The sequence below is a fragment of the Leucoraja erinacea genome, chromosome 10 (assembly GCF_028641065.1).
Source record: "Leucoraja erinacea ecotype New England chromosome 10, Leri_hhj_1, whole genome shotgun sequence".
In the NCBI taxonomy this organism is placed as follows: domain Eukaryota; kingdom Metazoa; phylum Chordata; class Chondrichthyes; order Rajiformes; family Rajidae; genus Leucoraja; species Leucoraja erinaceus.
In genome coordinates, this window is record NC_073386.1 from 20,967,884 (window position 1) to 20,990,363 (window position 22,480).

Genomic DNA, 22,480 nt, shown 5'->3' on the forward strand with positions numbered 1-22,480 from the left:
TTCTGATTTCATTGTTTGAACGTTATCAATTTATCACCATTTCTTATTGAGCACCATTAGAAATTCATGCTGAGATAAAAGATTTTCAGCTTGCACTCTATTTCCATTTTATATTTTCTCGTGCCTGGTGTAAAGATCGATAGTGCAATAGAGAACTCACAACATAAAAATGGGTAAAAAGATTTACCAATTATTTGCAGCATATATAATAAAATTAGTTTATTCATAAATATATAGATATTTATTTAGAAAACCATTAAAATAACATTTGGCTATTAAAAACTGTTGACTATATTAGCTGCGACTGTCATTTCAAAAATATAAAACGTGTGCTTTAAACGGTCAGGAGTTCCTAACAATGGGTACATATCAACATGCAATTTGTAAAAATAAAATCTAATTATGACAATGAATATTATTCGTATTTGAAAGGTAAAAGTGGTTACAAATGTGTGTTAGAATGCTCGCTTGCTCTCTGACAGTAGTCTGCTTTGTTGTATGTGCTAAGATGCTGTCGGAGAGAGCTGAGGATACTGACCGAGTCTCCCTGGTGGGTTTACTGACTGAACATCAAGCTCCCCTTCAGCCTCTGTAGACCAGACACATTGCACAAATGTAGACAGAGGGCAAATGAGCAGTAATTGATGAGAATAAAGATGTTTTACCAGACAGGGATAGTACCCCTACAGAGGAATGAGGCATTTACAAATAAAACAAGGAGAGACAAGTCAGACGCCTCACTTTGCCATGGATTCTGCAACAAAAATTTAAATTGGGCCACTAACTGAGAACGAAAGACTTTGAAATGAAAAATATAAAGAAAGACTAACATGAAAAAGAAATGTTGCACAGGGACTAACAAAATGTAGTACAAGCAGCATTGCCATTGATTGTTAGCATCTGAGGAGCTGTTTATTTTTAATCCAAAGCCAAGACTTCACATGTGAAGCCTTTCACAGACTGTAGGTTTAAAAAGTTATCTGTCAAGCAAGCAGCAACCCCCAGCCCCCCATCCCAAAACGATATTTTCCGACAATAATCAGTGATCATTCTGAAATGTTACAATTCCTGAAATGCTTGCTCCCCGCACCTACCAACATCCCCCCCCCTCCCCCCACCCCCCCCCACAACTTTTAGTTGAACAAATGTTGGATGTATTCACATGCTGCTGAGTCAGTGTTCAAGAACCATTAATTACATGCAAGAGTACACAAAGTTTCTTTTCTATGATTCAGAGACTGTGGCAAGTTGAATGTGCATCATGGCATGAAAGATCAAATAAAATCTTAAGCTAAGTCATTGTCAAAATATCTTCACATTGTTCTCATTAGTTCATAATTTTCCTCTCTCCTTGTAGCATTCATTTTCAAAACGTCCCATTCTTAAGTAAGGATTATTTTCTCTCATTTGTAATTTTATGGACTATTTTGATCATCCTTTTGTACTTCGTAAGTTGAGCTTGGGCTGTAAAGGCAAATATTTTGCTAAACTGTACTAATTCAAAACAAGAGATTGAAATGAAGCAGGAAATTTGATGTATGCTGGTAGCCACAAGCCTCTTTCTGAATCACTTGCTGAAGACCCGAATCGCACACAATACATGTTTTAACAAATGGAAATTCTGATTCCACGCAGCAACTCTGGACATTTGTCTTTCTCCATTTTGCCAGTCATAAAGTACAGTGTTCAGTTTAATAAATAATCCCCTTTAAATCAAGCTTCTTTTGCAGACACAATAATGTCCAAATCACTTAAAATAAGAAGGCCCAGGAAATCTGTAGCGCTGCACCATATATTCAGTTTTTGTCTGTTTAAAGCAATATTTTCAAAGTTTGAATTGGTTCACTTTTATTCCTAAGAAACAGTATTTAAAAGTGAAGAAGTGCTATGCCGCAATTGAGCAGGTATTCCCCTGGCAGCAGTCTTGTAACAGATTTTTTGGGAAGAAATAAAGAAAGGAAATCGATGGCACTTTGAATAGAGGTCGTCAGGGTTGTTGCTCAGGGAAAGTGACAGATCTGCGTACTAAGCCTCTGGCAGACCCAAAAATTCCATACATATTACCATTTAGCTGCAATATTTCAAGTTACAGCCTTCGTAATGAAACTCCACTTTGTAAATCAACCATTTATCCTATACACTTGTGCAATGCAATCAGTGTTAACTAAAAGTAGCTGAAGCAATAAATAGTAATACGTAGACAGAGCAATAGATAAAGCTATAAATGTATAAATTGTTTAGCTGACAACATAACAATTTTGCTAATAAATATATCTGAAGAAATGGCACATTACTATCAATTTTTAAAAATCAAGTATCATTTTGTAACAAACCTAGAAATGATCCACATTAGGGATTCGTGGACGATACTACTCCCAAAAACTAAAATTGTAATCCATACTTTATTAACCTCAGCTAGACAAAAATTAGATATTAAGTAGAGGAATGTCTAGTTAAATTTAACTTGTAATTTCAATTGATGCTTGAAATCTAGTGCAGTTATTTATAATAAATCAAATTTAGATTTTAATGTGTTTATATTTTTTGTGATAATGACAAATAAATTGGAGACAGCTGATGTTTTATTTTATCTGCTGAGTATAAAGAATTCATAAAATAAGTTAGCCTAGAATATTGAAGAAAAGGATTTTAACATCGCTTTTTATTAAAAAAAACAAATGTTAATGTTGAACAAGACATCATCATAAAATCAGTTCTAAAAATCATACTGGGACAAAAGCAAACTATTTGCAGATTATTTCAACTGTGTTCCATACCATCGGCTTTTTCTTAGTCTTTATATTTGCAATCCTATAAAGCTGCCATTCTATATTGATCTGCTTAAAAGATGTATTTTGTCCAGCTGCATGCAATAAGCATGTCGAGGTTAGTTTTATTTTAACTACAACTCACACCTCAACCTTAGAACAAATGGCATTGTGTTAAAGACCAATTGTCCTATCTCTTATCTCCTCCGCACCTCAATATTCATTTGAACAACCCTCAAATCCTTTTCGCTACACCACAGGCTTAAAGACTGAGGATGTATAATACCAGCTCTCAGCAAGTGCTCAAAGCCGATCCACTACTGCCTTCCTCTCGATTTTTCCATATTAGTGCCTATCATTACCATAAGAAGAGGGTAGAGGAAAAGAGGGGAGGGAAGCACTTAAAGAAATGTGAAAAGGATGCCAGTTGAAATCCAATGGGAAGAACTGAAAAGATCAGTGTTTTCACATCTGGTTCAGTACTACAAAACACCGATAGCCATATGAATATAAGAACACCCTTGCTAAAGTTTACTTGCAGGGAAAGGAAGGAATATTAATACAGGTTTCAATTTGTGCTACTTCCCCTATCATTAACACCCCAACTGCGCTGTTCTAATTTGTTTGCTCAGTAAATCAGAAGACATTTATGTAGAAGAAAAGCAACCAGGTTGGTCCTGTCAGGAAGGAAGCAAAGACATCCACGTTTTTGTTGTTTTAATTTTGTTTTGTTAACGGCTCAGGAAGGAAGATAGGGCCTGGATTCTGACTCAACAACTGGAGTTTAATTACTTATTCCTAACCGTAATATAGCCCATCTGCAATCCCTCCTGCGATCGAACTTTTGAAATGATCTTTACTCATACTTTTTTTTCCCCCTTACCAACAGCTTTTAATGCTATGCTTTATCACTCACTTTGCTTTACATCCTTTCCTTTCACTTTCTGTCTCTCTCTCTCTCTCTCTTTCACCTCTGTTATTATTCTCACTTTTTCCTCATTTCCCTTGCAGCCTCCAACTCTTTCTTCAACCAAAACAAACAGCAACAAAAAAGTCAGTAGCTTCCCACAGTTGAGGATTGTTAACTTATCACCCATTATCACCTCATCTTCTAAGCACCACCTTTCTTCTCAAGCCGCTGATGTGCCTCACAAACTTTTGGAATTGCAATTTAACTCAACAAACATCACAATACAGATGTGGGGATTGGCTTCCTCTCAGCAGTAAGGTCTTTTCTCTCTTTTTCCCAGGTTATTTGTACTGGTGTTGGGGGTGGTGCGAGGATGAGACTGCGATGCTGTTGAGAAATGCTGGTGATAAGCTTTTCTTTAAAAGAATATATATATATAGCATGCTATTCACAGAAACTTGATCTTCACTTAATTCCTTTGAAATAATTTAATCATTGGAAAAAACAATTCTGTTTGCTTTACTTAGTTTTATTTTAAACTGTCGACCATTAAAAAAAACTCTGAACACGAGTAAACATCCGCAACTAAAATTAAAATACATATGATGAAAAGTGATATCCTGACAAGAACATATGCTTTGGAACCTATTTCTGAGTTTTTCATAGAAAAATTGAACACTTTTGAGTTCAAATAGTTTGAATATTAAAGTGACCACCACTTCAGTGAGATAATTTATTTTAGTCAAAGTTAATGCCAAACAAGCTAACAAAGAGCATTTAAAGGAACATTTGAATTTGCAAAGATAAAAAAAAGTATAAATAGTAAATTAAAGTAAGTAAAAGAACAAACACTTACATCTCTCATTTCGACTGTCTTCAGGGCTTGCAGAATTTTCTCGGTCAGAGATGAGACCTGACACAGCAAAGACCTTTTTTCCAGAGTCATCTAGTTTTAGTGAGCTGGGGGAACTGGATGGGAGCTGGGCTGTGAACTCATATTCCTTGCCCTCAGAGTCTGAAAACCTCAGATGGGGGGATTCATTTTCATGGCAGTTCTTTAGTCTTTTGGCAGGTGTAAAGGCAGACTGATAACTGTCTCTGTCTTCAGCGGAGGCAAAAGGCCGGAATGCCCCAACGCCGCTGTGGTTCAGCATGCTGATGGGGGTACAGTCCAGATTTGGAGGTGCAAATTGATGATGCAGATGCAAAAGCTGAGGGGGGAAATCTCGGTTGGGGAAGGCCCCCGGCACCCCACCTTGACGATGGTACATTGAGGCAAAGGTGTATGAACCATTGGTAAAAGGGATGTGGACATCTTTGTCCACTGAGACGGGTACTCCAAAAGGTCTAGGCTGCTGGCAAGAGATGGAGGCATCTCGGCTAGCCTCTGCTGTGGAGGCTAGGACCATCAAAGCTGGAGATGCTAGGGGATTAGGGAGGTAGGAAGAATTCTCCATCTTGAAAGCTGTTCTGTGCAAGTCCATTGGAAAGTCTTTGCTCGCTCGTATCAGACTTATATATGACCTTCTGAAATGCAGGCAAGGCTGGCTTTATAAAGAGCAGGGTGACATCATTAACACCACAGCTTGATAGACCCTGTATGAATAAAGAGAACAAAAATAAATATTCACACACACCCACAATTCCTGCCATATATATATATATATACACACACACACATATACACATATATATATATATATATATATTCACATCCCATAACAAGGATTCTGATGCTAGTGTAGATGAGGTTCTATTTGACCACAGTAATTATGAAAATCTATACTTAATACACTCTGGTGTCAAAATGTCACGGGCTTAAAGACTGACCCCAAATAACAGAGCCTCTATAGCCCGGTGATCAAAAATACATTTATTGCTCCGAAATCACAAGAGGTGGTTACTGATTAAGCATTTCTTCCACTCACAATCCTTCTCAACAAATAAATAAAGGTACATTTTACGGGGTTTTTAATACACATGTTTACTTTTCAGATTTTTAATTTGGCACATGGTAAAAAATAAAGATTAAAATAACTTAACGGTATTGATTTACGCGGTAGAATTGACATTAATTTTAGTTCAGTTATCACTTTGCAAAGCGATCAATAGTAACTAATAACGAATGACAGGGCTGGTAAAAAGGAGAGAAAGCAGGACTCTAGCCAAAAATCGAAATGTACCAGCACTAAATCATCTCATACTTTTCCAGTCGTCAGACATCAAGACACCAAAAACCCAGTTGCTACTTTTGTTACAACTATCAAGATTAATAACATCGAGTGCCGGATAATTCATTGCAACTTTGAAACTGAGGTCAATTAAACAGCTAATTTAATGACACTTAGTAGCGATCATCAAGGAATAAAATAAAGAATAGCAGGAAAACCTTAGCAATTGTGCCGTTTAGAATGAACAGAAACTCGGATATTACTGTTTAGAAGCACGTTGTATAAGTTACTATGAATAAAGATCGCACATCTAATTCATCACAGCGCAATTTAATCTAAATAACTGTTCAAGCGATAAGTCGCAGCGCAAGCAATGAACACAAAGTGTCTGGGCTAACTACCTTACCACAGTATTTTTTTAATCGCAAGGTGCACGCACCGGCACACACAGACCGTGAAGTATGTAAACAATGACTTGCGGACAAAGTTGGAGACAACACATCACAGATAAATTCTTATCACTGTACTTACTTTAATTCCCAGGGATGCTTTCACTTAATATAATAGAACATAAATACGCGAAAATAAAAAGGTTTATTTCTTTTGGCAAAACTCTCCTTCAGCGTGTGAGGGCTGTGGGGTGCAAGTGTGTGTGTGTGAATGGTCTGCTGATGTAGAGTGGTGTTGATTACATGCACAGAGGAATCCCTATCCCGAGTCCGATCAGAGATGGAATGTTGTGCTGCTGCTCCGCTGCTGCCGCTTGGCTCAGTCAGAGAGAGAGAGAGTGAGAGAGAGAGTGTGTGTGTGTGTATGTGTGTGTATGTGTGTGTGTGCGTCAATTTCAGAACTCACTCACCGGGACAGCAATATACCAGCGCAGTCCCCGACCAGTTTTCTACGCAAGCGCATTGCCCACACACTGGCAGCTGGGAATTGTAGTCCGCCCTCATCGTTTCATCTCCCGCTCTTCCTTCTTGCCTTCTCTTACGACTTTTCCCCCTGTTCCCTCTCTTTGCTGCCCTTAATTATTTAGCTGGCTGCATGCTCTTATTTCCCCCTTTCCTGTTTCCGCTTCATCGATTCAACCCAGCTCATCTTTAGCCACTATTCACATGTATCCGTCTTTGGACTTGTTTCTTGTTTATTCTTTCTTTCTTTTGTTCGCACATGCAAGAAACACAACTCTAAAATTGTTTTGTGCTTTATAAAAAGTATTTAGATCAGCTGGAGCGTTGTATTTATTTACTCTCTCTTTGTTTCTAGTTTTCTGTATATTTTAAAACTGTTCCTTTTGGATGTATTTTTGCATTGTTTTATCATTCCATAGTTTGTGCGCTTCGGTATTTGATCTTTCTTCACCTACAGCGCGTTTCGGCTTTACAATTAGGATACATGGGTTTTTTTTTGTAAGTATCTCCGCTTTTTACAAGGAACTGTTGACCTTTTGCCTTTTTGATTCTCTGATCTTTTTTTCTGCTGCATGTACTCACCTCCCCCCACCCCCCGCGTTCCCTTCAATAAAACCTTTCCGCTTGCTTCACCGTGCAGCGCAATAGTTTCGCATCATCTGCCGCAGTGTTTATTTTCCTTGTCTCTTCAACTTCCCGGCTTCGTGAAATCACCCCCCTTTTCTTCCCACTGCCGCACACACAGTGTACTCACACGATATATTTTGAGCGTTCTTGGTTTCGTGTTACTTTTTTTTCTTGCGACTCCCTCTCTTGATAATTTGTCTTTTCGTTCCCTTCTCTTGATCTATTCACCGTTTCGTTTGTCTTATTATCTAACAAAAACAAAATCCAGTTTTAAACTCCAATATTTACCTTATTGGGAGCCGTTTCGCTCCTTCAAGCTTAAATAACGGGCTAAAATGTAATAACGTAGATTGAGAAAAGGTGGGGAAAAAGTATTCAACAAGAATACAGTTTTTATTTTTAAAAGATCGTAATCGGACTTATGGTGCCAAGTCCGGGGCAAGATTGCTCATCGAAAAATCGCTAGGTCTGGAAAGACAATGAGAAGCATCATTCCCAAAATCAATCAACCAACTGTACAAAAACATTAGGTAGGATAATGTCTTGCCAAGATTGATAAACTCGCACCGTGGGTGTATCTATTGTTATTACACCAACTCTTCCGACGGCCTATATAAACCTGCATTTCAACGAACACCAAAAAAAATCAATACCTCGCCTTATTAATTATCTCAGTTTCCCATTGAACGTGAGCAGCTTAACATGACCAAAGAGCTCGGATAAATAACTTGCTGACACTATAAATACATTATAGTCCACAACAAAATACACACCCAGGTTTACAGTCGAAACTAAAAAAAAGTCGATGCATAAACTCGTAGTTGCAGAAAACCCCCCAAATTAAAGTAACTCTGTGAACATCGGTAAAGCTTAATCCTATCATTTGAGGAAATCCAAACAGCGAAAAGGGTGACACTGTTATTTCAAGACAATTCTTTGCTTTATTACTGCACATTGTAGGTCCATCGTACACGAACAGGATAATCAGTCAAAACCAAAGAAAGTAAGTAAACAAAATATTAATAATGAGACCTCATTAGAATTACAACAGTATAACTAACTGCATAAATATGTCACGTTGTAATATGGTTTCAAATCTTCTGACTAATGTAACTGCCGGAGGGGTTGAAGCTTTATTTAAACTTACAATTAACCAGAAACGAAACGTCATTCAGATTTGCAAAGTGGCGAATGAAATTAAAACTAATTGACAATTCGCGGTACATTACGGCAAGACTGAACTTAGTTCCTCGCAATCTGTTGAATGGGGATGTTGAATTAAACTACAATTCCCAGCCTCCTGTACACAGAAAAGTCAAAGGCAAGGAAGACTTCAGAATGCAAGGCATCTGTAGTCCATAGCACACAGTGGGAAACGTGATGCATTCATAACACACTTACATTAGAACGAGATGGAATGGTATTTTGAATGTATTATTACATTTCACGGGGAGTTTATTAGCAGGCCGCCAACTATTGTCATGGCTTGCAGCTGAAGCAGCCAAAGATCGCCTCCCTCGGTCACTGACTGAGGCTCATCATGACATTTGTAGAAAAAAGTTGCCAATATGTCAAAATTGTGGATTAAAATGTCCTAAGGGGCCGGCTTTATGAAACCGTCAGTAAATATTCGGCGCTGGTTCACGGACCCACGAACTTTTGAGGGTGAGTGTGGGCCGAACAGTGTCTGTTCTGACCCTGGGGAGGGCGGGTCCGCCGGGTCTACGGACTACAACTCCCAGAATGCCACCGCGTCCCAAACGAGAAGCGCCGCCATGTTGTTCTCTCAACCAAACCCGATGACGACGGTTTCGGGAGCACTAAGCCCGCCTCCCACCAAGCCCATTGGCTGTCGCCGCGGACTTCCGGACAAAGGCCGGGCTCTGAATGGCCATTGGAGGTGTCAATAACGATTCGGGTCAAACGACAGGCTCAGCAAGCAGGATAGGTTGGGTGAGTAAGGCCGAGGTCGTTGATTCAAAGTGGTTGCTTTGGGTTTATTGTTGTTTAAAACGCGGGGAGAGCTTCTGGCGTGTGTGTGTATTGTCAGGCAAAGGGTAAAACGAAGGGCCATGCTCCTTTCGAGAGAGCGGAGCCTTTAGCAACTCAAATAAACTTTTGGTTAGAGGTGCAGGAACGCTGCAGTTTCCCAGTGACCGGCTGCCAGGCTGTGGGGTAAATGGCACTTCTGACAACTTGAAATGTTTTGTCCACTGAATCATTCCTCCCCACCCCCCACCTTCACTCTTTAAATCTGTTGTCTCGCTTCGGTTCAGCAAGAGGCGAATTGTCCATTTGCAAAAATACCGCTTCTGGACAGACTCCTGCCCAAGCTGAGAAACGAAACTACTTCGCTTGAAACTCATGACATGAAACTGAAGCGAAAGTCAATAAATCAACATTTAAACAAGAAAAACGTGTCGTTTTTTGAAAGGTGAAATGGCAGCGTGGCAACCAGGATGCAATTTTCCCATCCTATCTTGTGTTTTCCAATAGTTTTTTGGTTGTGAAATGTGAATTTATCGTGGTTTTATATATTCTTTAAGGTGCAGATGTATCCCAGTTCTCCCACGTATGTTTAATAGGTACCTTTGATCCTTCGGCTTTACCATGATCAAATTTGGCAACATAAGCAATATAATGTTTTAATTTTTTTATTTCCCGTGTTGAAATTTTTTGTTCAGTTTTCATGTCAATAAATTTGGTTGTGATTTATTGTATTAAGATGGGTCTTGTTTAAACCAAATTTTCTCGCAGCGTACTTTTTATCATGACAAGTGAAATGCTGGAATTAAGATTATTGATCTGAAACACTTGCCTTGCCTCTGATGTGTAATTACAAAATGTTCTGTTTTTATTTCAAACTTCATGCATCTGTGTATTGCTTGTGTACTGTTATATGTGTGATCTTCCACTACCTCTCACTCAAAACCAGGTTGATACTGATAAAGAAATTGACAAAATGAATTCATAGCATTCATTGAAATTAACATTTGGGATTGATGACACTGTTAATTCCTTGGTAGACACAAAATGCTGGAGTAACTCATGGGATAGGCAGCATCTCTGGACAGAAGGAATGGGTGACGTTTCACGTCGAGACCCTTCTTCAGACAGATGAAGAAGGGTCTCGACCCGAAACGTCACTCATTCCAGTCTGAAGAAGGGTCTCGACCCGAAACATCACACATTCCTTCTCTCCAGAGATGCTGTCTGTCCTGCTGAGTTACTCCAGCATTTTGTGTCTACCTTCAATTTAAACCAGCATCTGCAGTTCTTTCCTACTGATAATTCCTTTCCTGGAATTTTTATTTTGTTGGCTATTTCTACTGATATTGTGAAAGCCTTGAGAATGTCAGACATTTCAAGCACATGGTATTGTGGTACATCAGATAGCTCTGTTGCCTTACGTTACAACCATCAAACTCTCTTTTGCAAATTAACAATTTACTACTGTGGGTACTCTATGCTTGTGAAAAACAAATTCCATATTTTCTTCTATAATCAAAACATTGTAAATACAGATTAAGGTGTTAAACATAATTTAGAATTGTCAACAAAGGTTCTTTACTGATCATCAGTGCCTTTACTTACAAGCTGTTGCCTATTTCAAATGCTTGGACCTTTACTGGCTATTTCTTTTATTTCATAATTCTATTCATGCAATCTGAGCCTAATACGGTTTCCAGTGTTTTCTAGTTTGCTATTGGGATCCTATCCTAGCAATTAACATTTTGTAAGGCTGAATAATTCTGCCCTGCCCAGTTCTATTAGTCTATCAATCCCCAAAACTCTCAGCTCCAAGATATACAAAATATATTCTACAATTTTATTGAGTTCAAGACAGCTGTGCCCCAATCCTCCTTGATCCCCCTACAGATCTATATTCCATTTTGAGATTCTAGATTGTAATTTCTCCTTTGGTGTCTGTACTCCTCGTACCCAACATGTATTCTCCCAAAGATATTACTTGTGTTCCTAGATATTTTAATCCAATTAAATTTATCATTAAAAGTGTGAGTGTCCTCCTCGTCCCCAGGACACTGCCAATACTAATATTCAAGGTTGATGTCCGAGTTTCCTGGGAATAATATTTGCTGTACCCATCCATTTGTGCGATGTAGCATATGCAATCTAATAATAATGATTTAACATTTTGAAAACAATGCATCTTTAAATGTCTCTTTGCATAGCTTCCATTTGTAGAAAATGTTGTATAACAGTATATCCATGAACTACTGTGAGCATCGGAATGCTGAGATTTGTTAATGTATGTACAAAATATTTATTGCACAAGTTGGGGCTTCCTCAGAAATTAGAACATTTTGTGAAGTTACTTTCAAACTAGTCTTTCTCTTTGCAAAGCTTCTTATGTATTCAAGCAATTATCCAGTGCCATTTTGAACATTATAATTGACTTATTATTGATCACCACTGGGATAAAGCATTCTACATTTTAATAACGCTGCATGAAAAGGTTTAGATTAATCTGCTTTTATCCATCCTGATAATGACCTTTTGTCTTTGATTTACCTTCTACTGGAAATTATTTATCTATCGTGTCCATTTCCTTTATTTGAATACTTTAATCAAATCTCCCTGCTTTCAGCAGTCAAATCCTTGTCTGTCCAGTGACTTGCTTGATAATTTTACTTTGTCATTTTTCTATTTTATTCCTTTGGTAAGAAACTACATTCAGATATAACATTTATGATACATTTTTATGCATAGCCATTGTAACCATTTTGGTTTGTATTAAATCCTGATTAATGTATACTCGCTACTGCAAATGTCCTTATTGTATTTTCTCAGTAACCTGAACTAAGCACCTGTATTTATCTGTAAAGATGCTCAATTTCTTCCTGTGCAGGAAGGATCAGCAAATGCTGGTTTAAACCGAAGATAGACACAAAACGCTGGAGTAACTCAGCGGGACAGGCAGCATCTCTGGAGAGAAGGAATGGATGATGTTTCTCTCAACCCAAAACATTTCCATTCCTTCTCTCTAGAGATGCTGCCTGTCCCGCTGAGTTGCTCCAGCATTTTGTTTGTATCTCCATTTCCCTTTGACAAATTTCATGTTTAAATTTTGTTCCCGTCACTAAGATGTCCTACCCTGCATCTTATTATAGTATTATATCTTAAACTTGCCTCCATTGCTATGTTTTTATTGCCTAATATGCCCGCTTTTGATTTTTTAAAATGTGATCATTGATAGTTCACATTAACAAATAGAAGATGCATTCTTTGGTCTCAGCTTCATTGAAATGTAGCAAGATTCTGAGAGGAAATAATGAAGTAAATGCCATGGGGCTTGTTCTTCAAGCTAGAGGGTCTAAAATTAGATGAGTAGTGTCAGGATAATGGAGTAGTCAATTTGGATTGAGGAGCACTGAAGTTTCTCTTTGTGTATTTATCTTTGACATTTTCTACCCCTGGGTAAGGATGGTCAGTGGTTGGCAGATTTGTAGATTTTTGAACACTATGTGGATCATGTCTCAAAGTGGATTTGAGGTTCAGGATCAGTTACAATATTATTGAATGGAGCTGGCCATTAGGGCCTCCAGCTATAATTGTCCTGTGGTATTTAGTTTTGCAATCTGTTTATGTGTGGACTGAAAAGTGTTCCCATCAGTGAATTTGTGAGGCACCTGACAACTTATTACGTGTCAGTGAATTTCAGAAAAACATCTCAATTCAGAATGTTTGATGTCTTTCTCGCCATGATGAAGGTGGCGTGTGAATGACAGAGTTGCAAGCCTCATGAAATAAGGGTTATGAAATTTGAATAATAGAAAATGTTGCACTCATCGATTGGAGGAACAACACATGGAATACTGGTCTTTATAGAAACTTTACTGAAAATTATAGAAAACCTATTGTTGAAGTTTACCAGGTGAAGCTGTGGTGAAATAATTTGATGTTGCAATTGAAGTGACTTCACCCACACGAGCAACCCTTTTGATTTCTCCCAAAAAACTCGGACATCAACATTAAACTGAACAGGACAACTGCAAAACCAGTACAACGACTCGGGTGGGGAGGTTGCCAATCACATAATAATAATAATAATAATAATAATATCTTATTGTCATTGCACATAGGTGCAACGAGATTTGGTATGCAGCTTCCATCCGATGTCATAACTTAAACAACTAAAATTTAGATACCCAGAGAAACATGAATTATATATATTTTTAAAAGTAAAACAGTTTAAAGTGCAAATAGGTCTGTGCCGGGTCAATGTGCGATGTGACAATCCAAGGGAGACAGTTCATGGGGGTGGGGGCAATCAGCCAGGCCGGTTCAGGGCAGCTATAGCTCTGGGGATTAAGCTGTTCCTGAGTCTGGAGGTGGGAGCGTAGAAGGCCTTGTAACGTCTGCTCGAAGGTAGAAGTTCTTCATTGTTACAAGGGTGTGAGGAGTCTTTGTGAATGCTGACGGCCTTCCTGAGGCACCGTGTATAGTAGATGCCCTCCAAGGCTGGTAGCTGTATCCCAATTATCTTCTGCGCTCTGTGGACATTGCGCTGAAGAGCTCTCCTCTCCGCCTCCGTGCAGCTGAGATACCACACAGAGATGCCATATGTTAATATGCTCTCTGTGGTGCAGCAGTAGTAGGTTGTCAGTCGCTGTTGGGGCAGACCAGTCTTTTCCAATGTTCTCAGGAAGAACAGTCGTTGCTGTGCCTTCTTGACCAGCACAGCGGTGTTGGTGGACCACTTTAACTCCTCTTCTCATTCCCTAACTGACTTTTCTGTCCTGGGCCGTCTCCATTATTAGAGTGAGGTCAAACATAAATTGGAGGAGCAGCACCTCGTATTTTGCTTGAGCAGCTTACAACCCAGTGGTATGAATATTGATTTCACTGGATTTGTTTTACTGTCGTCCTGTTGAGTTCCACTGTCTGTATAATGCTCTTGTCCCACTTAGGAAACCTCTGGGGACTTTGCGCCCCACCCAAGGTTTCCGTGCGGTTCCTGGAGGTTTTTGTCAGTCTCCCTAATGTTCGAAAGTGGTTTCCGCTTCTTCTATGTTCCGGCGATTATTTCAAAAAATTCAAAACCGGCCGCAACTAAAAATAGGTTGCCGTTTTAAAAATCGGTAATTTTTTAGTTGAAGCTGGTTGCGATGCTAGTTGAAGGTGGTTGCCGGAGGTTGCAGGTAGTGGAACCTGCTAGAAATAGAAAAAAAAATCACATGTGGTTAAAGTGCACATTGTCAGATTTTATTAAAAGCCATTGTTATACATTTTTGTTTTACCATGTAGAAATTACGGCTTTGTTTATACATAGTCCCCCCATTTCAGGGCACCATAATGTTTGGGACACATGGCTTCATCCGTGTTTGTAATTGCTCAGGTGTGTTTAATTGCCTCCTTATGCAGGTATAAGAGAGCTCTCAGCACCTAGTCTCCCCCCCCCCCCCCCCCCCCCCCCCCCCCCCCCCCCCCCCAGTCTTTCCATCACCTTTGGAAACGTTTATTGCTGTTTATCAACATGAGGACCAAAGTTGTGCCAATGCAAGTCAAAGAGGCCATTATGAGACTGAGAAACAAGAATAAAACTGTTAGAGACATCAGCCAAAGGCTTACCAAAATCAACTGCTTGGAACATCATTAAGAAGCATTGATGAGCTTACTAATGGCAAAGGGACTGGCAGGCCAAGGAAGACCTCCACAGCTGATGACAGAAGAATTTTCTCTATATTAAAGAAAAATCCCCAAACACCTGTCCAACAGATCAGAAACACTCTTCAGGAGTCGGGTGTGGATTTGTCAATGACCACTGTCCGCAGAAGACTTCATGAATAGAAATACAGAGGCTACACTGCAAGATGCAAACCACTGGTTCGCCGCAAAAATAGGATGGCGAGGTTACAGTTTGCCAAGAAGTACTTAAGAGCAACCACATTTTGGAAAATGGTCTTGTGGACAGATGAGACAACGATTAACATACCAGAGTGATGGCAAGAGCAAAGTATAGAGGAGAGAAGGAACTGCCCAAGATCCAAAACATACCACATCATCTGTGTAACACAGTGGTGGGGGTGTTATGGCCTGGGCATGTATGGCTGCTGAAGGTACTGGCTCACTTATCTTCATTGATGATACAACTGCTGGTAGTAGCATAATCAATTCTGAAGTGTACAGACACATCCTATGCTCAAGTTCAAACAAATGCCTCAAAACTCATTGGCCGGCAGTTCATTCTCCAGCAAGACAATGATCCAAAACATACTGCTAAAGCAACAAAGGTAGACAAAAATGCTGGAGAATCTCAGCGGGTGAGGCAGCATCTATGGAGCGAAGGAAATGGGCAACGTTTTGGGTCGAGACGTTGCCTAAAGCAACAAAGGCATTTTTGAAAGCTAAAAAATGGTAAATTCTTGAGTGGCCAAGTCAATCACCCGATCTGAACCCAATTGAGCATGCCTTTTATATACTGAAGAGAAAACTGAAGGGGACTAGCCCCCAAAACAAACATAAGCTAAAGATAGCTGCAATACAGGCCTGGCAGAGCATCACCAGAGAAAACACCCAGCAACTGGTGATGTCCATGAATGGCAGACTTGAAGCAGTCATTGCATGCAAAGGATATGTAACAAAACACTAAACATGACTACTTTCATTTACATGACATTGCTGTGTCCCAAACATTATGGTTGTCTGAAATGGGGGGGGACTTTGTATAAACACTGCTGTAATTTCTACATGGTGAAACCAAAAATGTATAAAAATTACCTTTATTAAAATCTGACAATGTACACTTTAACCACATGTATTTTTTTTCTATTACAAATCTCAAATTGTGGAGTACAGAGGTAAATAAATAAACGACGGAGGGCACTATATCTCTCATTCCCCTTTTTCTCCTGACTGTCTGAAGAAGAGTCTCGACCCAAAACCTTACCTACTCCTTTTCTCCAGAGATGCTTACTGACCCCCTGTGTTATTCCAGCTTTTTGTGTCTGTCTTTGGTGGATGGTAATAGTCTTTTCTCTAGGATGAAGGAGTCTAAAACTAGGATGCATAAATTTAAGGTGAGAGGAGAAAGATTTACGAGAATCGATGGGCAACTTTTCCACATATTGGGTATATGGAACAAGCCTCCAGAGGAAGCAGTAGAGGTGCATGCAATGATACTGTTTAGAAGATATTTAGACAAGTACGTAGATAGAACAGGTTTGGAGGAATATGGGACAAATGCAGGAAAATGAGTAGCTCAGATACACATCTTGGTCAACATCAACAAGTTGGGTCGCAGGGACGGTTTCTGTGCTGCATGACTATATAACAGCCCTGAAAGTAAATCAATATGGAAAATATACTAACATTTTTTACACAGCCACTTCTCTATTTTTAATGAGAATTTTATACCCAAATGCCCTTCCAGATGATCATTTTATTTCCAGCAATTCTCTATATTTCCAGTATTTGTTATTTTCATAATTGACTTCTCGGTGACTTTTGAGTGACTTGAATCAAGGCGCCTCTAGTCATGTTGCATAATTAACAGTTGATGAATTTAGCTACTTTAATTCACGATTGGATGGGCAGACATAAGCCAATTGGTGCTAATTCGTTGGCAAAGAAAGAAATTGTAACTGGGTGCCTGCCTGTGATTGAAAATCACAAAACTTTAGATGTTAAGGTCTGAAACAAATACACAAAATGCTGGAAACACTCAGTAGATCAGGCAGCATGGAAAGAAACAGAGTTGACGTTTCATGTTGAAGCTCCCTCATCAGAACTGGGGGAAAAAGAGAAAATGTAGTTTTAAGTTGCAGAGAGGACCACAGGATCACACACCTTTTGATTTATTAACCGAGAAAGGTGCAGGCACGCTGCTTGGCATGTTGAGGAGAAGACTGCATGGTACAATTGCAATCTGTTCAGTGGTGGAGCCTTTTCACTCTGCAAATAGGTTATTAAAAATAATAGAATTTTCTACAATTTATTTAATTTCTTTTATTTGTATTTTAAGGCAATGTAGGAACATAATAACTAGTACAGATGTGACCATCACATCCTTTGAGTCCGCTCCACTAATGATCAAGGGCATGGCTAATCTTCCATCTCGGAACCAGTTTTTGAACTTGATTCCTTGTATATCCAGAAATATATCAGCGTTTGGTTTAAATTACAACAATGACTGAACTCCAATTGCCCACCAGAATTCAAAATGTTTATCACACTTTGAGTGAAACATATTTTCCTGCTCTCATTTCTAAATAGCTTTCCTTTATTTTCATACTTGTGCTCCCTGGTCCCACACTTATCAGTCAGAGAAAACATCCACTCTACATCCTGCCAGTTATTTTCAGTTACATTCTTCTAAACTATCGTCCCAATCTATTCAGTCTCTCCTTCGTATGGCAAATCTGCAGTCTCAGGAATCAATCTAATGAAGCTTCACTGCTATCTCTCCAGGGCAAGTACATCCTTTCTGAAATAAGGAGATTAAAATTGTACACAATACTCCAGTTGTGATTTCATGAATACCTTATCTAATTGCAATAAATCTTCCTAGTTATTGCAGTTGAACACTATCATTATTAAAAAAAGAGCATACCACTCACTTTCCATTTGTCCACTGCACTTGAGTGCAGTTAGGCTCAGGAAAGGTTGATGGAATGTAACACAAATATGTGAGGTGTTGCATTTAGTGAGCACTAACATGGGCAGAACCTATACAGTGAACTGTAAGACCCTGGGGAATATTGTCGAGCAGAGGGATTTAGGAGTACAGGCACATGTTCATTGAAAGTGGTGTCACTAGGGTGGTCAAAAAGGCTTTTGGCTCATTGGCCTTCATCAGTCAGAGTATTGAGTATAGAAGTTGGGAGGTCATGTTGCAGTTGTATAAGACGTTGACAAGGCTACATTTGGATTATTGTGTTCAATTTTGGGCACCATATTATAGGAAAGATGTTGGCAAACTGGAAAGGGTGCAGAGAAGATTTATGAGGATGCTGCCAGGACTCGATGGCCTGAGTGATAGCGGGAAGTTGATCAGGCTAGGACTCTATTCCTTGGAGAGCAGGAGAATGAGGGGTGATCTTATAGAGGTGTACATAATAATGATAAGAATAGATCTGGTAGATGAACAATCTCTTACCAGAGTTAGGAAATCGAGAACCAGAGGTTTAAGGTGAGGGAGGAAAGATTTAAAAGGAACCTGAGGGGTAAACTTTTCACACAAAGGGTGGTGGGTGTATGGAATGAGCTGCCTGAGGAGGTTGTTGAGGCAGGTGTTATCACAACATTTAGACGGGTACATGGATAGGACAGATTTAGAGGGATATGGGCCAAACACAGGCAGGTAGAGCTAGTGTAGATGGGACATGTTGGCTGGTGTGGGCAAGTTGGGCAAAAGAGCCTGTTTCCATGCTGTAAGACTCCATGGCTCTATGAGTGCTGGCATCAGTGACTTGCACAACCACACTTTTTGAATATCAACATTATCAATGTTGTACTATTTGACAAATAATCTACTTTTCTTTTATGTTCTCCAAAGTGAATGACTTTGCATATTTCCAAATTGTCTTTCATCTCAAATATTTTTCCTGCTTAAACAGCCTGTTCATATCTCACAGGGACCTCTTTATACCCTCCTCCCTACTCATCTGGATTGGTATTGGTCGCAAGTTTGCACTTATTATCTTGACGTTTGTTCTTGGATACATTTCTGATGTCTGTGTCTGACTTTATTGAAACTCTTTATTGCAATTTGTATATGCTGTACCCCTTATGTATTCAAGATCTCCATTAATTGGTCAGAGTTTACTTTTCATAAATCCATGCTGACTTGGTTCAATCTTATACTTTCAAGATGTTCTATTTTTACATCGTTCATTATCGATTCCTCCTGTGTACCTGTCATTGACTTCAGGTTAATGCTTCAGATATTCCTTGTTTCTTCCCTCCTTAAATTGCACATTTACTACTCTGCACTGGAACGATTCCAGTAACTAAATAACTCTGGCAGTTGATAACCAGAGCAACCACTATCTCTAAAACCATCTTCAAAACTCAGGGATGTAGATTATCAGATCCAAATAATTGATGAGGTTTCAAGCTCACCACCCTCTTTAGTACTGTTTTTTGACTAATTGGTGGTTCCTGTGGTTACATGGGTTCTCCTGGTCTGTGACGCTCTTTCTCTAATCTTTTCCTTTTTCCTTAACTATAAAAGCTTTGGCAATGGATTTTTTTTTCACCTACTCTCACTTGTTAATTCCTGTTAATCAATCTCTTGATGTTCTATAACGCTTCCAATCTTCAGGCCTACTGCTATTTTTGTATCTTATTTTGATTTTAAATTGTCTTTAATTTCCACAAATGAATTACTTTTACGTTTATGCCTTAACATACCTTAGAACTTTGCTCATGCCTTTCTGAGGTAAGAAAGCAAATAATATGTATATTTGATCTGTGAATTGGGGACAACCTGGACTGAAATCCAGCTCCAAATTTTAATTAACCAATTTTGTTTGTGTTTGTGTTGGAAGTGCAGATTCTCTATAACCCCTAGTGACCAAAGGAGTGTGACATGTACTCAATTAACTTCCATTCACCATTAAAGAATATTTGAAGTCTTTCCTCTTGTGCTGATCACAGGGAAACTATCTCTATTGGAATTAAATTACTTCTGTCAGCATTAACCATTGCCAGGTTAAGCAATGTTAAACATTGAAAACGCTGTCTGTATTGCTCAGACTTGGCACTTAGATGTCCAATTGCATCAATGTGACATTTTTATTTCCCAAATCAGCCATCCAGTGTCGCTTGTAGGATGGTTAGATGGATACATAAGACATTTTGCAATGAGAAAATAACTCTTGACTCACTTTGAATTCATTGCACCAATAATTGCACTGTAGTGGTTTCACTTACCACTGCAAAGTACAAAGGAAAGCAATTTTAAACTAGGTAAACTTATAAGAAGGCAATCAGGGGACAGGGGAGGAAATGCTGGAACTGTGCTGGACATGACACGGTAGATGATGAGAAAGTGGAATAAAGAATGCTGGAAACGTCCAGCAGATCAAGTAGCATCTTTGGAGAGAGTAAAACTCAGTTAATGTTGGGGGCTGATATTATATCAGAACTGGTCTGTTTTGACACAAACTGGAAAGGCCATTGTCTAAAATTGTTGAATTAATGGTGTTGCAAATGTTGTGATATGCCAGGATGCAAGATGAAAATTATGATCATAATTGTAACAGTGGGCCATATGACACTTTAAGCCTAGTCCTCCATCTGCTAAAATGAGCCTCGTCCTCTATCTGAAGAATGTCCAGACCCGAAACATCACCTATCCATTTTCTCCAGAGATGCTGCATGACCTGCTGAGTTACTCCAGCATTTGCGTTTATACTCCATCTGCCAAGGCTGATCTTTTACCTCCATTCTTTTTCCAGCACTGTCCACATCTGCCATGATTCTCTCAATGCCCAGAAACAACCTCTCTCTGTTCTGAATGATCCTAGTGACTGAGCCTCCAGAGGGAAAGAGAATTCCAAAGGTTTATCACTACCTATGTAAAAAAACAATCTCCTCATTTCAGACAAACAGTTGCCCTTATTGTCAAACGGTGCCTTCTGGATCAAGACTCCACAGTCAGGAGAAACCCAGTCCTGCTTCTGGCCTGTCAAGCCCTTTAATTATTTTGTCAGTTTCAATGAAATCTCCTCTCTATCTCCTAAACCTGTAGGTGTACAATCTTAATCTACTCGATCTCAATTTATAGAGCTGACTTGCCATCCTTGGAACCTGTCCAGTGAATCTTCACTGCACTTCCTCTATGATGTGTACATCCTACCTTGGGTGAGGAGACCAAAAATACAGATTGTCCCCAGGATAGAGTTTCACCAAGGCCCTATACAATTGCAATAATATGTTGTTGTCTGAGAATGGAGCGGCTGGGCTTGTATACTCGAGTTTAGAAGGATGAGAGGTGATCTTATTGAAACATAAGATTATTAAGGGTTTGGATACGCTAGAGGCAGGAAACATGTTCCCGATATTGGGGGAGTCCAGAACCAGGGGCCACATTTTAAAAATAAGGGGTAAGCCATTTAGAATGGAGATGAGGAAACACTTTTTCACACAGAGAGTTGCGAGTCTGTGGAATTCTCTGCCTCAGATACTTTCAACTTTCAAGAGAGGGCTCTTAAAGATAGCGGAGTCAGGGGATATGGGGAGAAGGCAGGAACGGGATACTGATTGGGGATGATCAGCCATGATCACATTGAATGGCAGTGCTGGCTCGAAGGGTTGAATGGCCTCCTCCTGCAATTATTGTCAATTGTTCCATTTGCAACCAAAGCTCTTATATTAAAGGCCAACATACCAATTTCCCTACAAAATACTTGAAACACCTGCACGTTGATTTTTAGTAACGTGCACAATCATCCTTTATCTCAACAAATACATATCCAGCTTTTCTGTTGCATGTACCAAAGTGGATGACTTAACATATTTGCCACATCATGTTCTAGCTCACTCACCCTTTCAGCTTGTCCATATTTCCTTAAATCTTTTTTACGCCTTGCTGGACTCGGAATCCAAACAAGTTTATTGTCAACAAGCTTGGAAATATGGCATTTTAACAACTCAGACTAATAATTGATATAGTACATTAATAGATAGGGCCCACACTCCACTCCAGGCAGTATCCGCACTAGACAATCTGCCACCCTGAAAATAAACCATTTATTCGTACTCTTTGTTTTCTGTCCAATAAAGCATTTGCAATCTATGTCAATGCATTATTTCCCAATCTCCTGAGTTTATATTTGATTTCATTGGAAGCTTATAAGAGTCCAGAAAGTTCAGGATGGGAATATGGTGGAGAATTCTAATAACAGACTCTGGATCACCCAGGTGGACTGATCTTTACATTCTTATGACACCTATTCATGCAACAGCAGTAACTTTCAAGCTGGAAAGGGTACAGAGAAGATTTACGAGGATGTTGCCAGGACCAGAGGGTCTGAGCTATAGGTAGAGGTTGAGTAGGCTGGGGCTCTATTCCCTGGAGCGCAGAAGGATGAGAGGTGATCTTATAGAGGTGTATACAATCATGAG

General features: G+C 39.3%; 2 protein-coding genes across 8 annotated transcripts in view; one reads left to right on the forward strand and one right to left on the reverse strand.

Annotated features, from left to right (window-relative positions):
• The window catches only part of rnf220a (ring finger protein 220a), a 419,208-nt gene extending 410,284 nt beyond the window's left edge, over nt 1–8,924 (reverse strand). For 2 of the 7 annotated variants that reach the window (XM_055641655.1, XM_055641649.1), the window contains exons 1-2: nt 6,381–6,672; nt 4,535–5,274 (exon numbers count right to left, since the gene is read on the reverse strand). In XM_055641655.1, coding sequence (XP_055497630.1) covers nt 4,535–5,162 — 628 coding nt within the window. In that variant the 5' untranslated portion in view covers nt 5,163–5,274; nt 6,381–6,672. Of the gene's footprint in view, nt 1–4,534; nt 5,275–6,380; nt 6,676–7,514; nt 7,739–8,788 lie in introns of those variants that run through there. The other 5 variants (XM_055641650.1, XM_055641651.1, XM_055641652.1 and 2 more) reach the window with 5 other exon arrangements.
• A 344-nt stretch (nt 8,925–9,268) lies between these two features.
• LOC129700879 (ERI1 exoribonuclease 3-like) overlaps nt 9,269–22,480 on the forward strand; it is a 288,420-nt gene continuing 275,208 nt past the window's right edge. The window contains exon 1 of the mRNA XM_055641657.1: nt 9,269–9,340. The gene's annotated coding sequence lies outside the window, so the exon portion shown is untranslated. The remainder of the gene's footprint in view (nt 9,341–22,480) is intronic.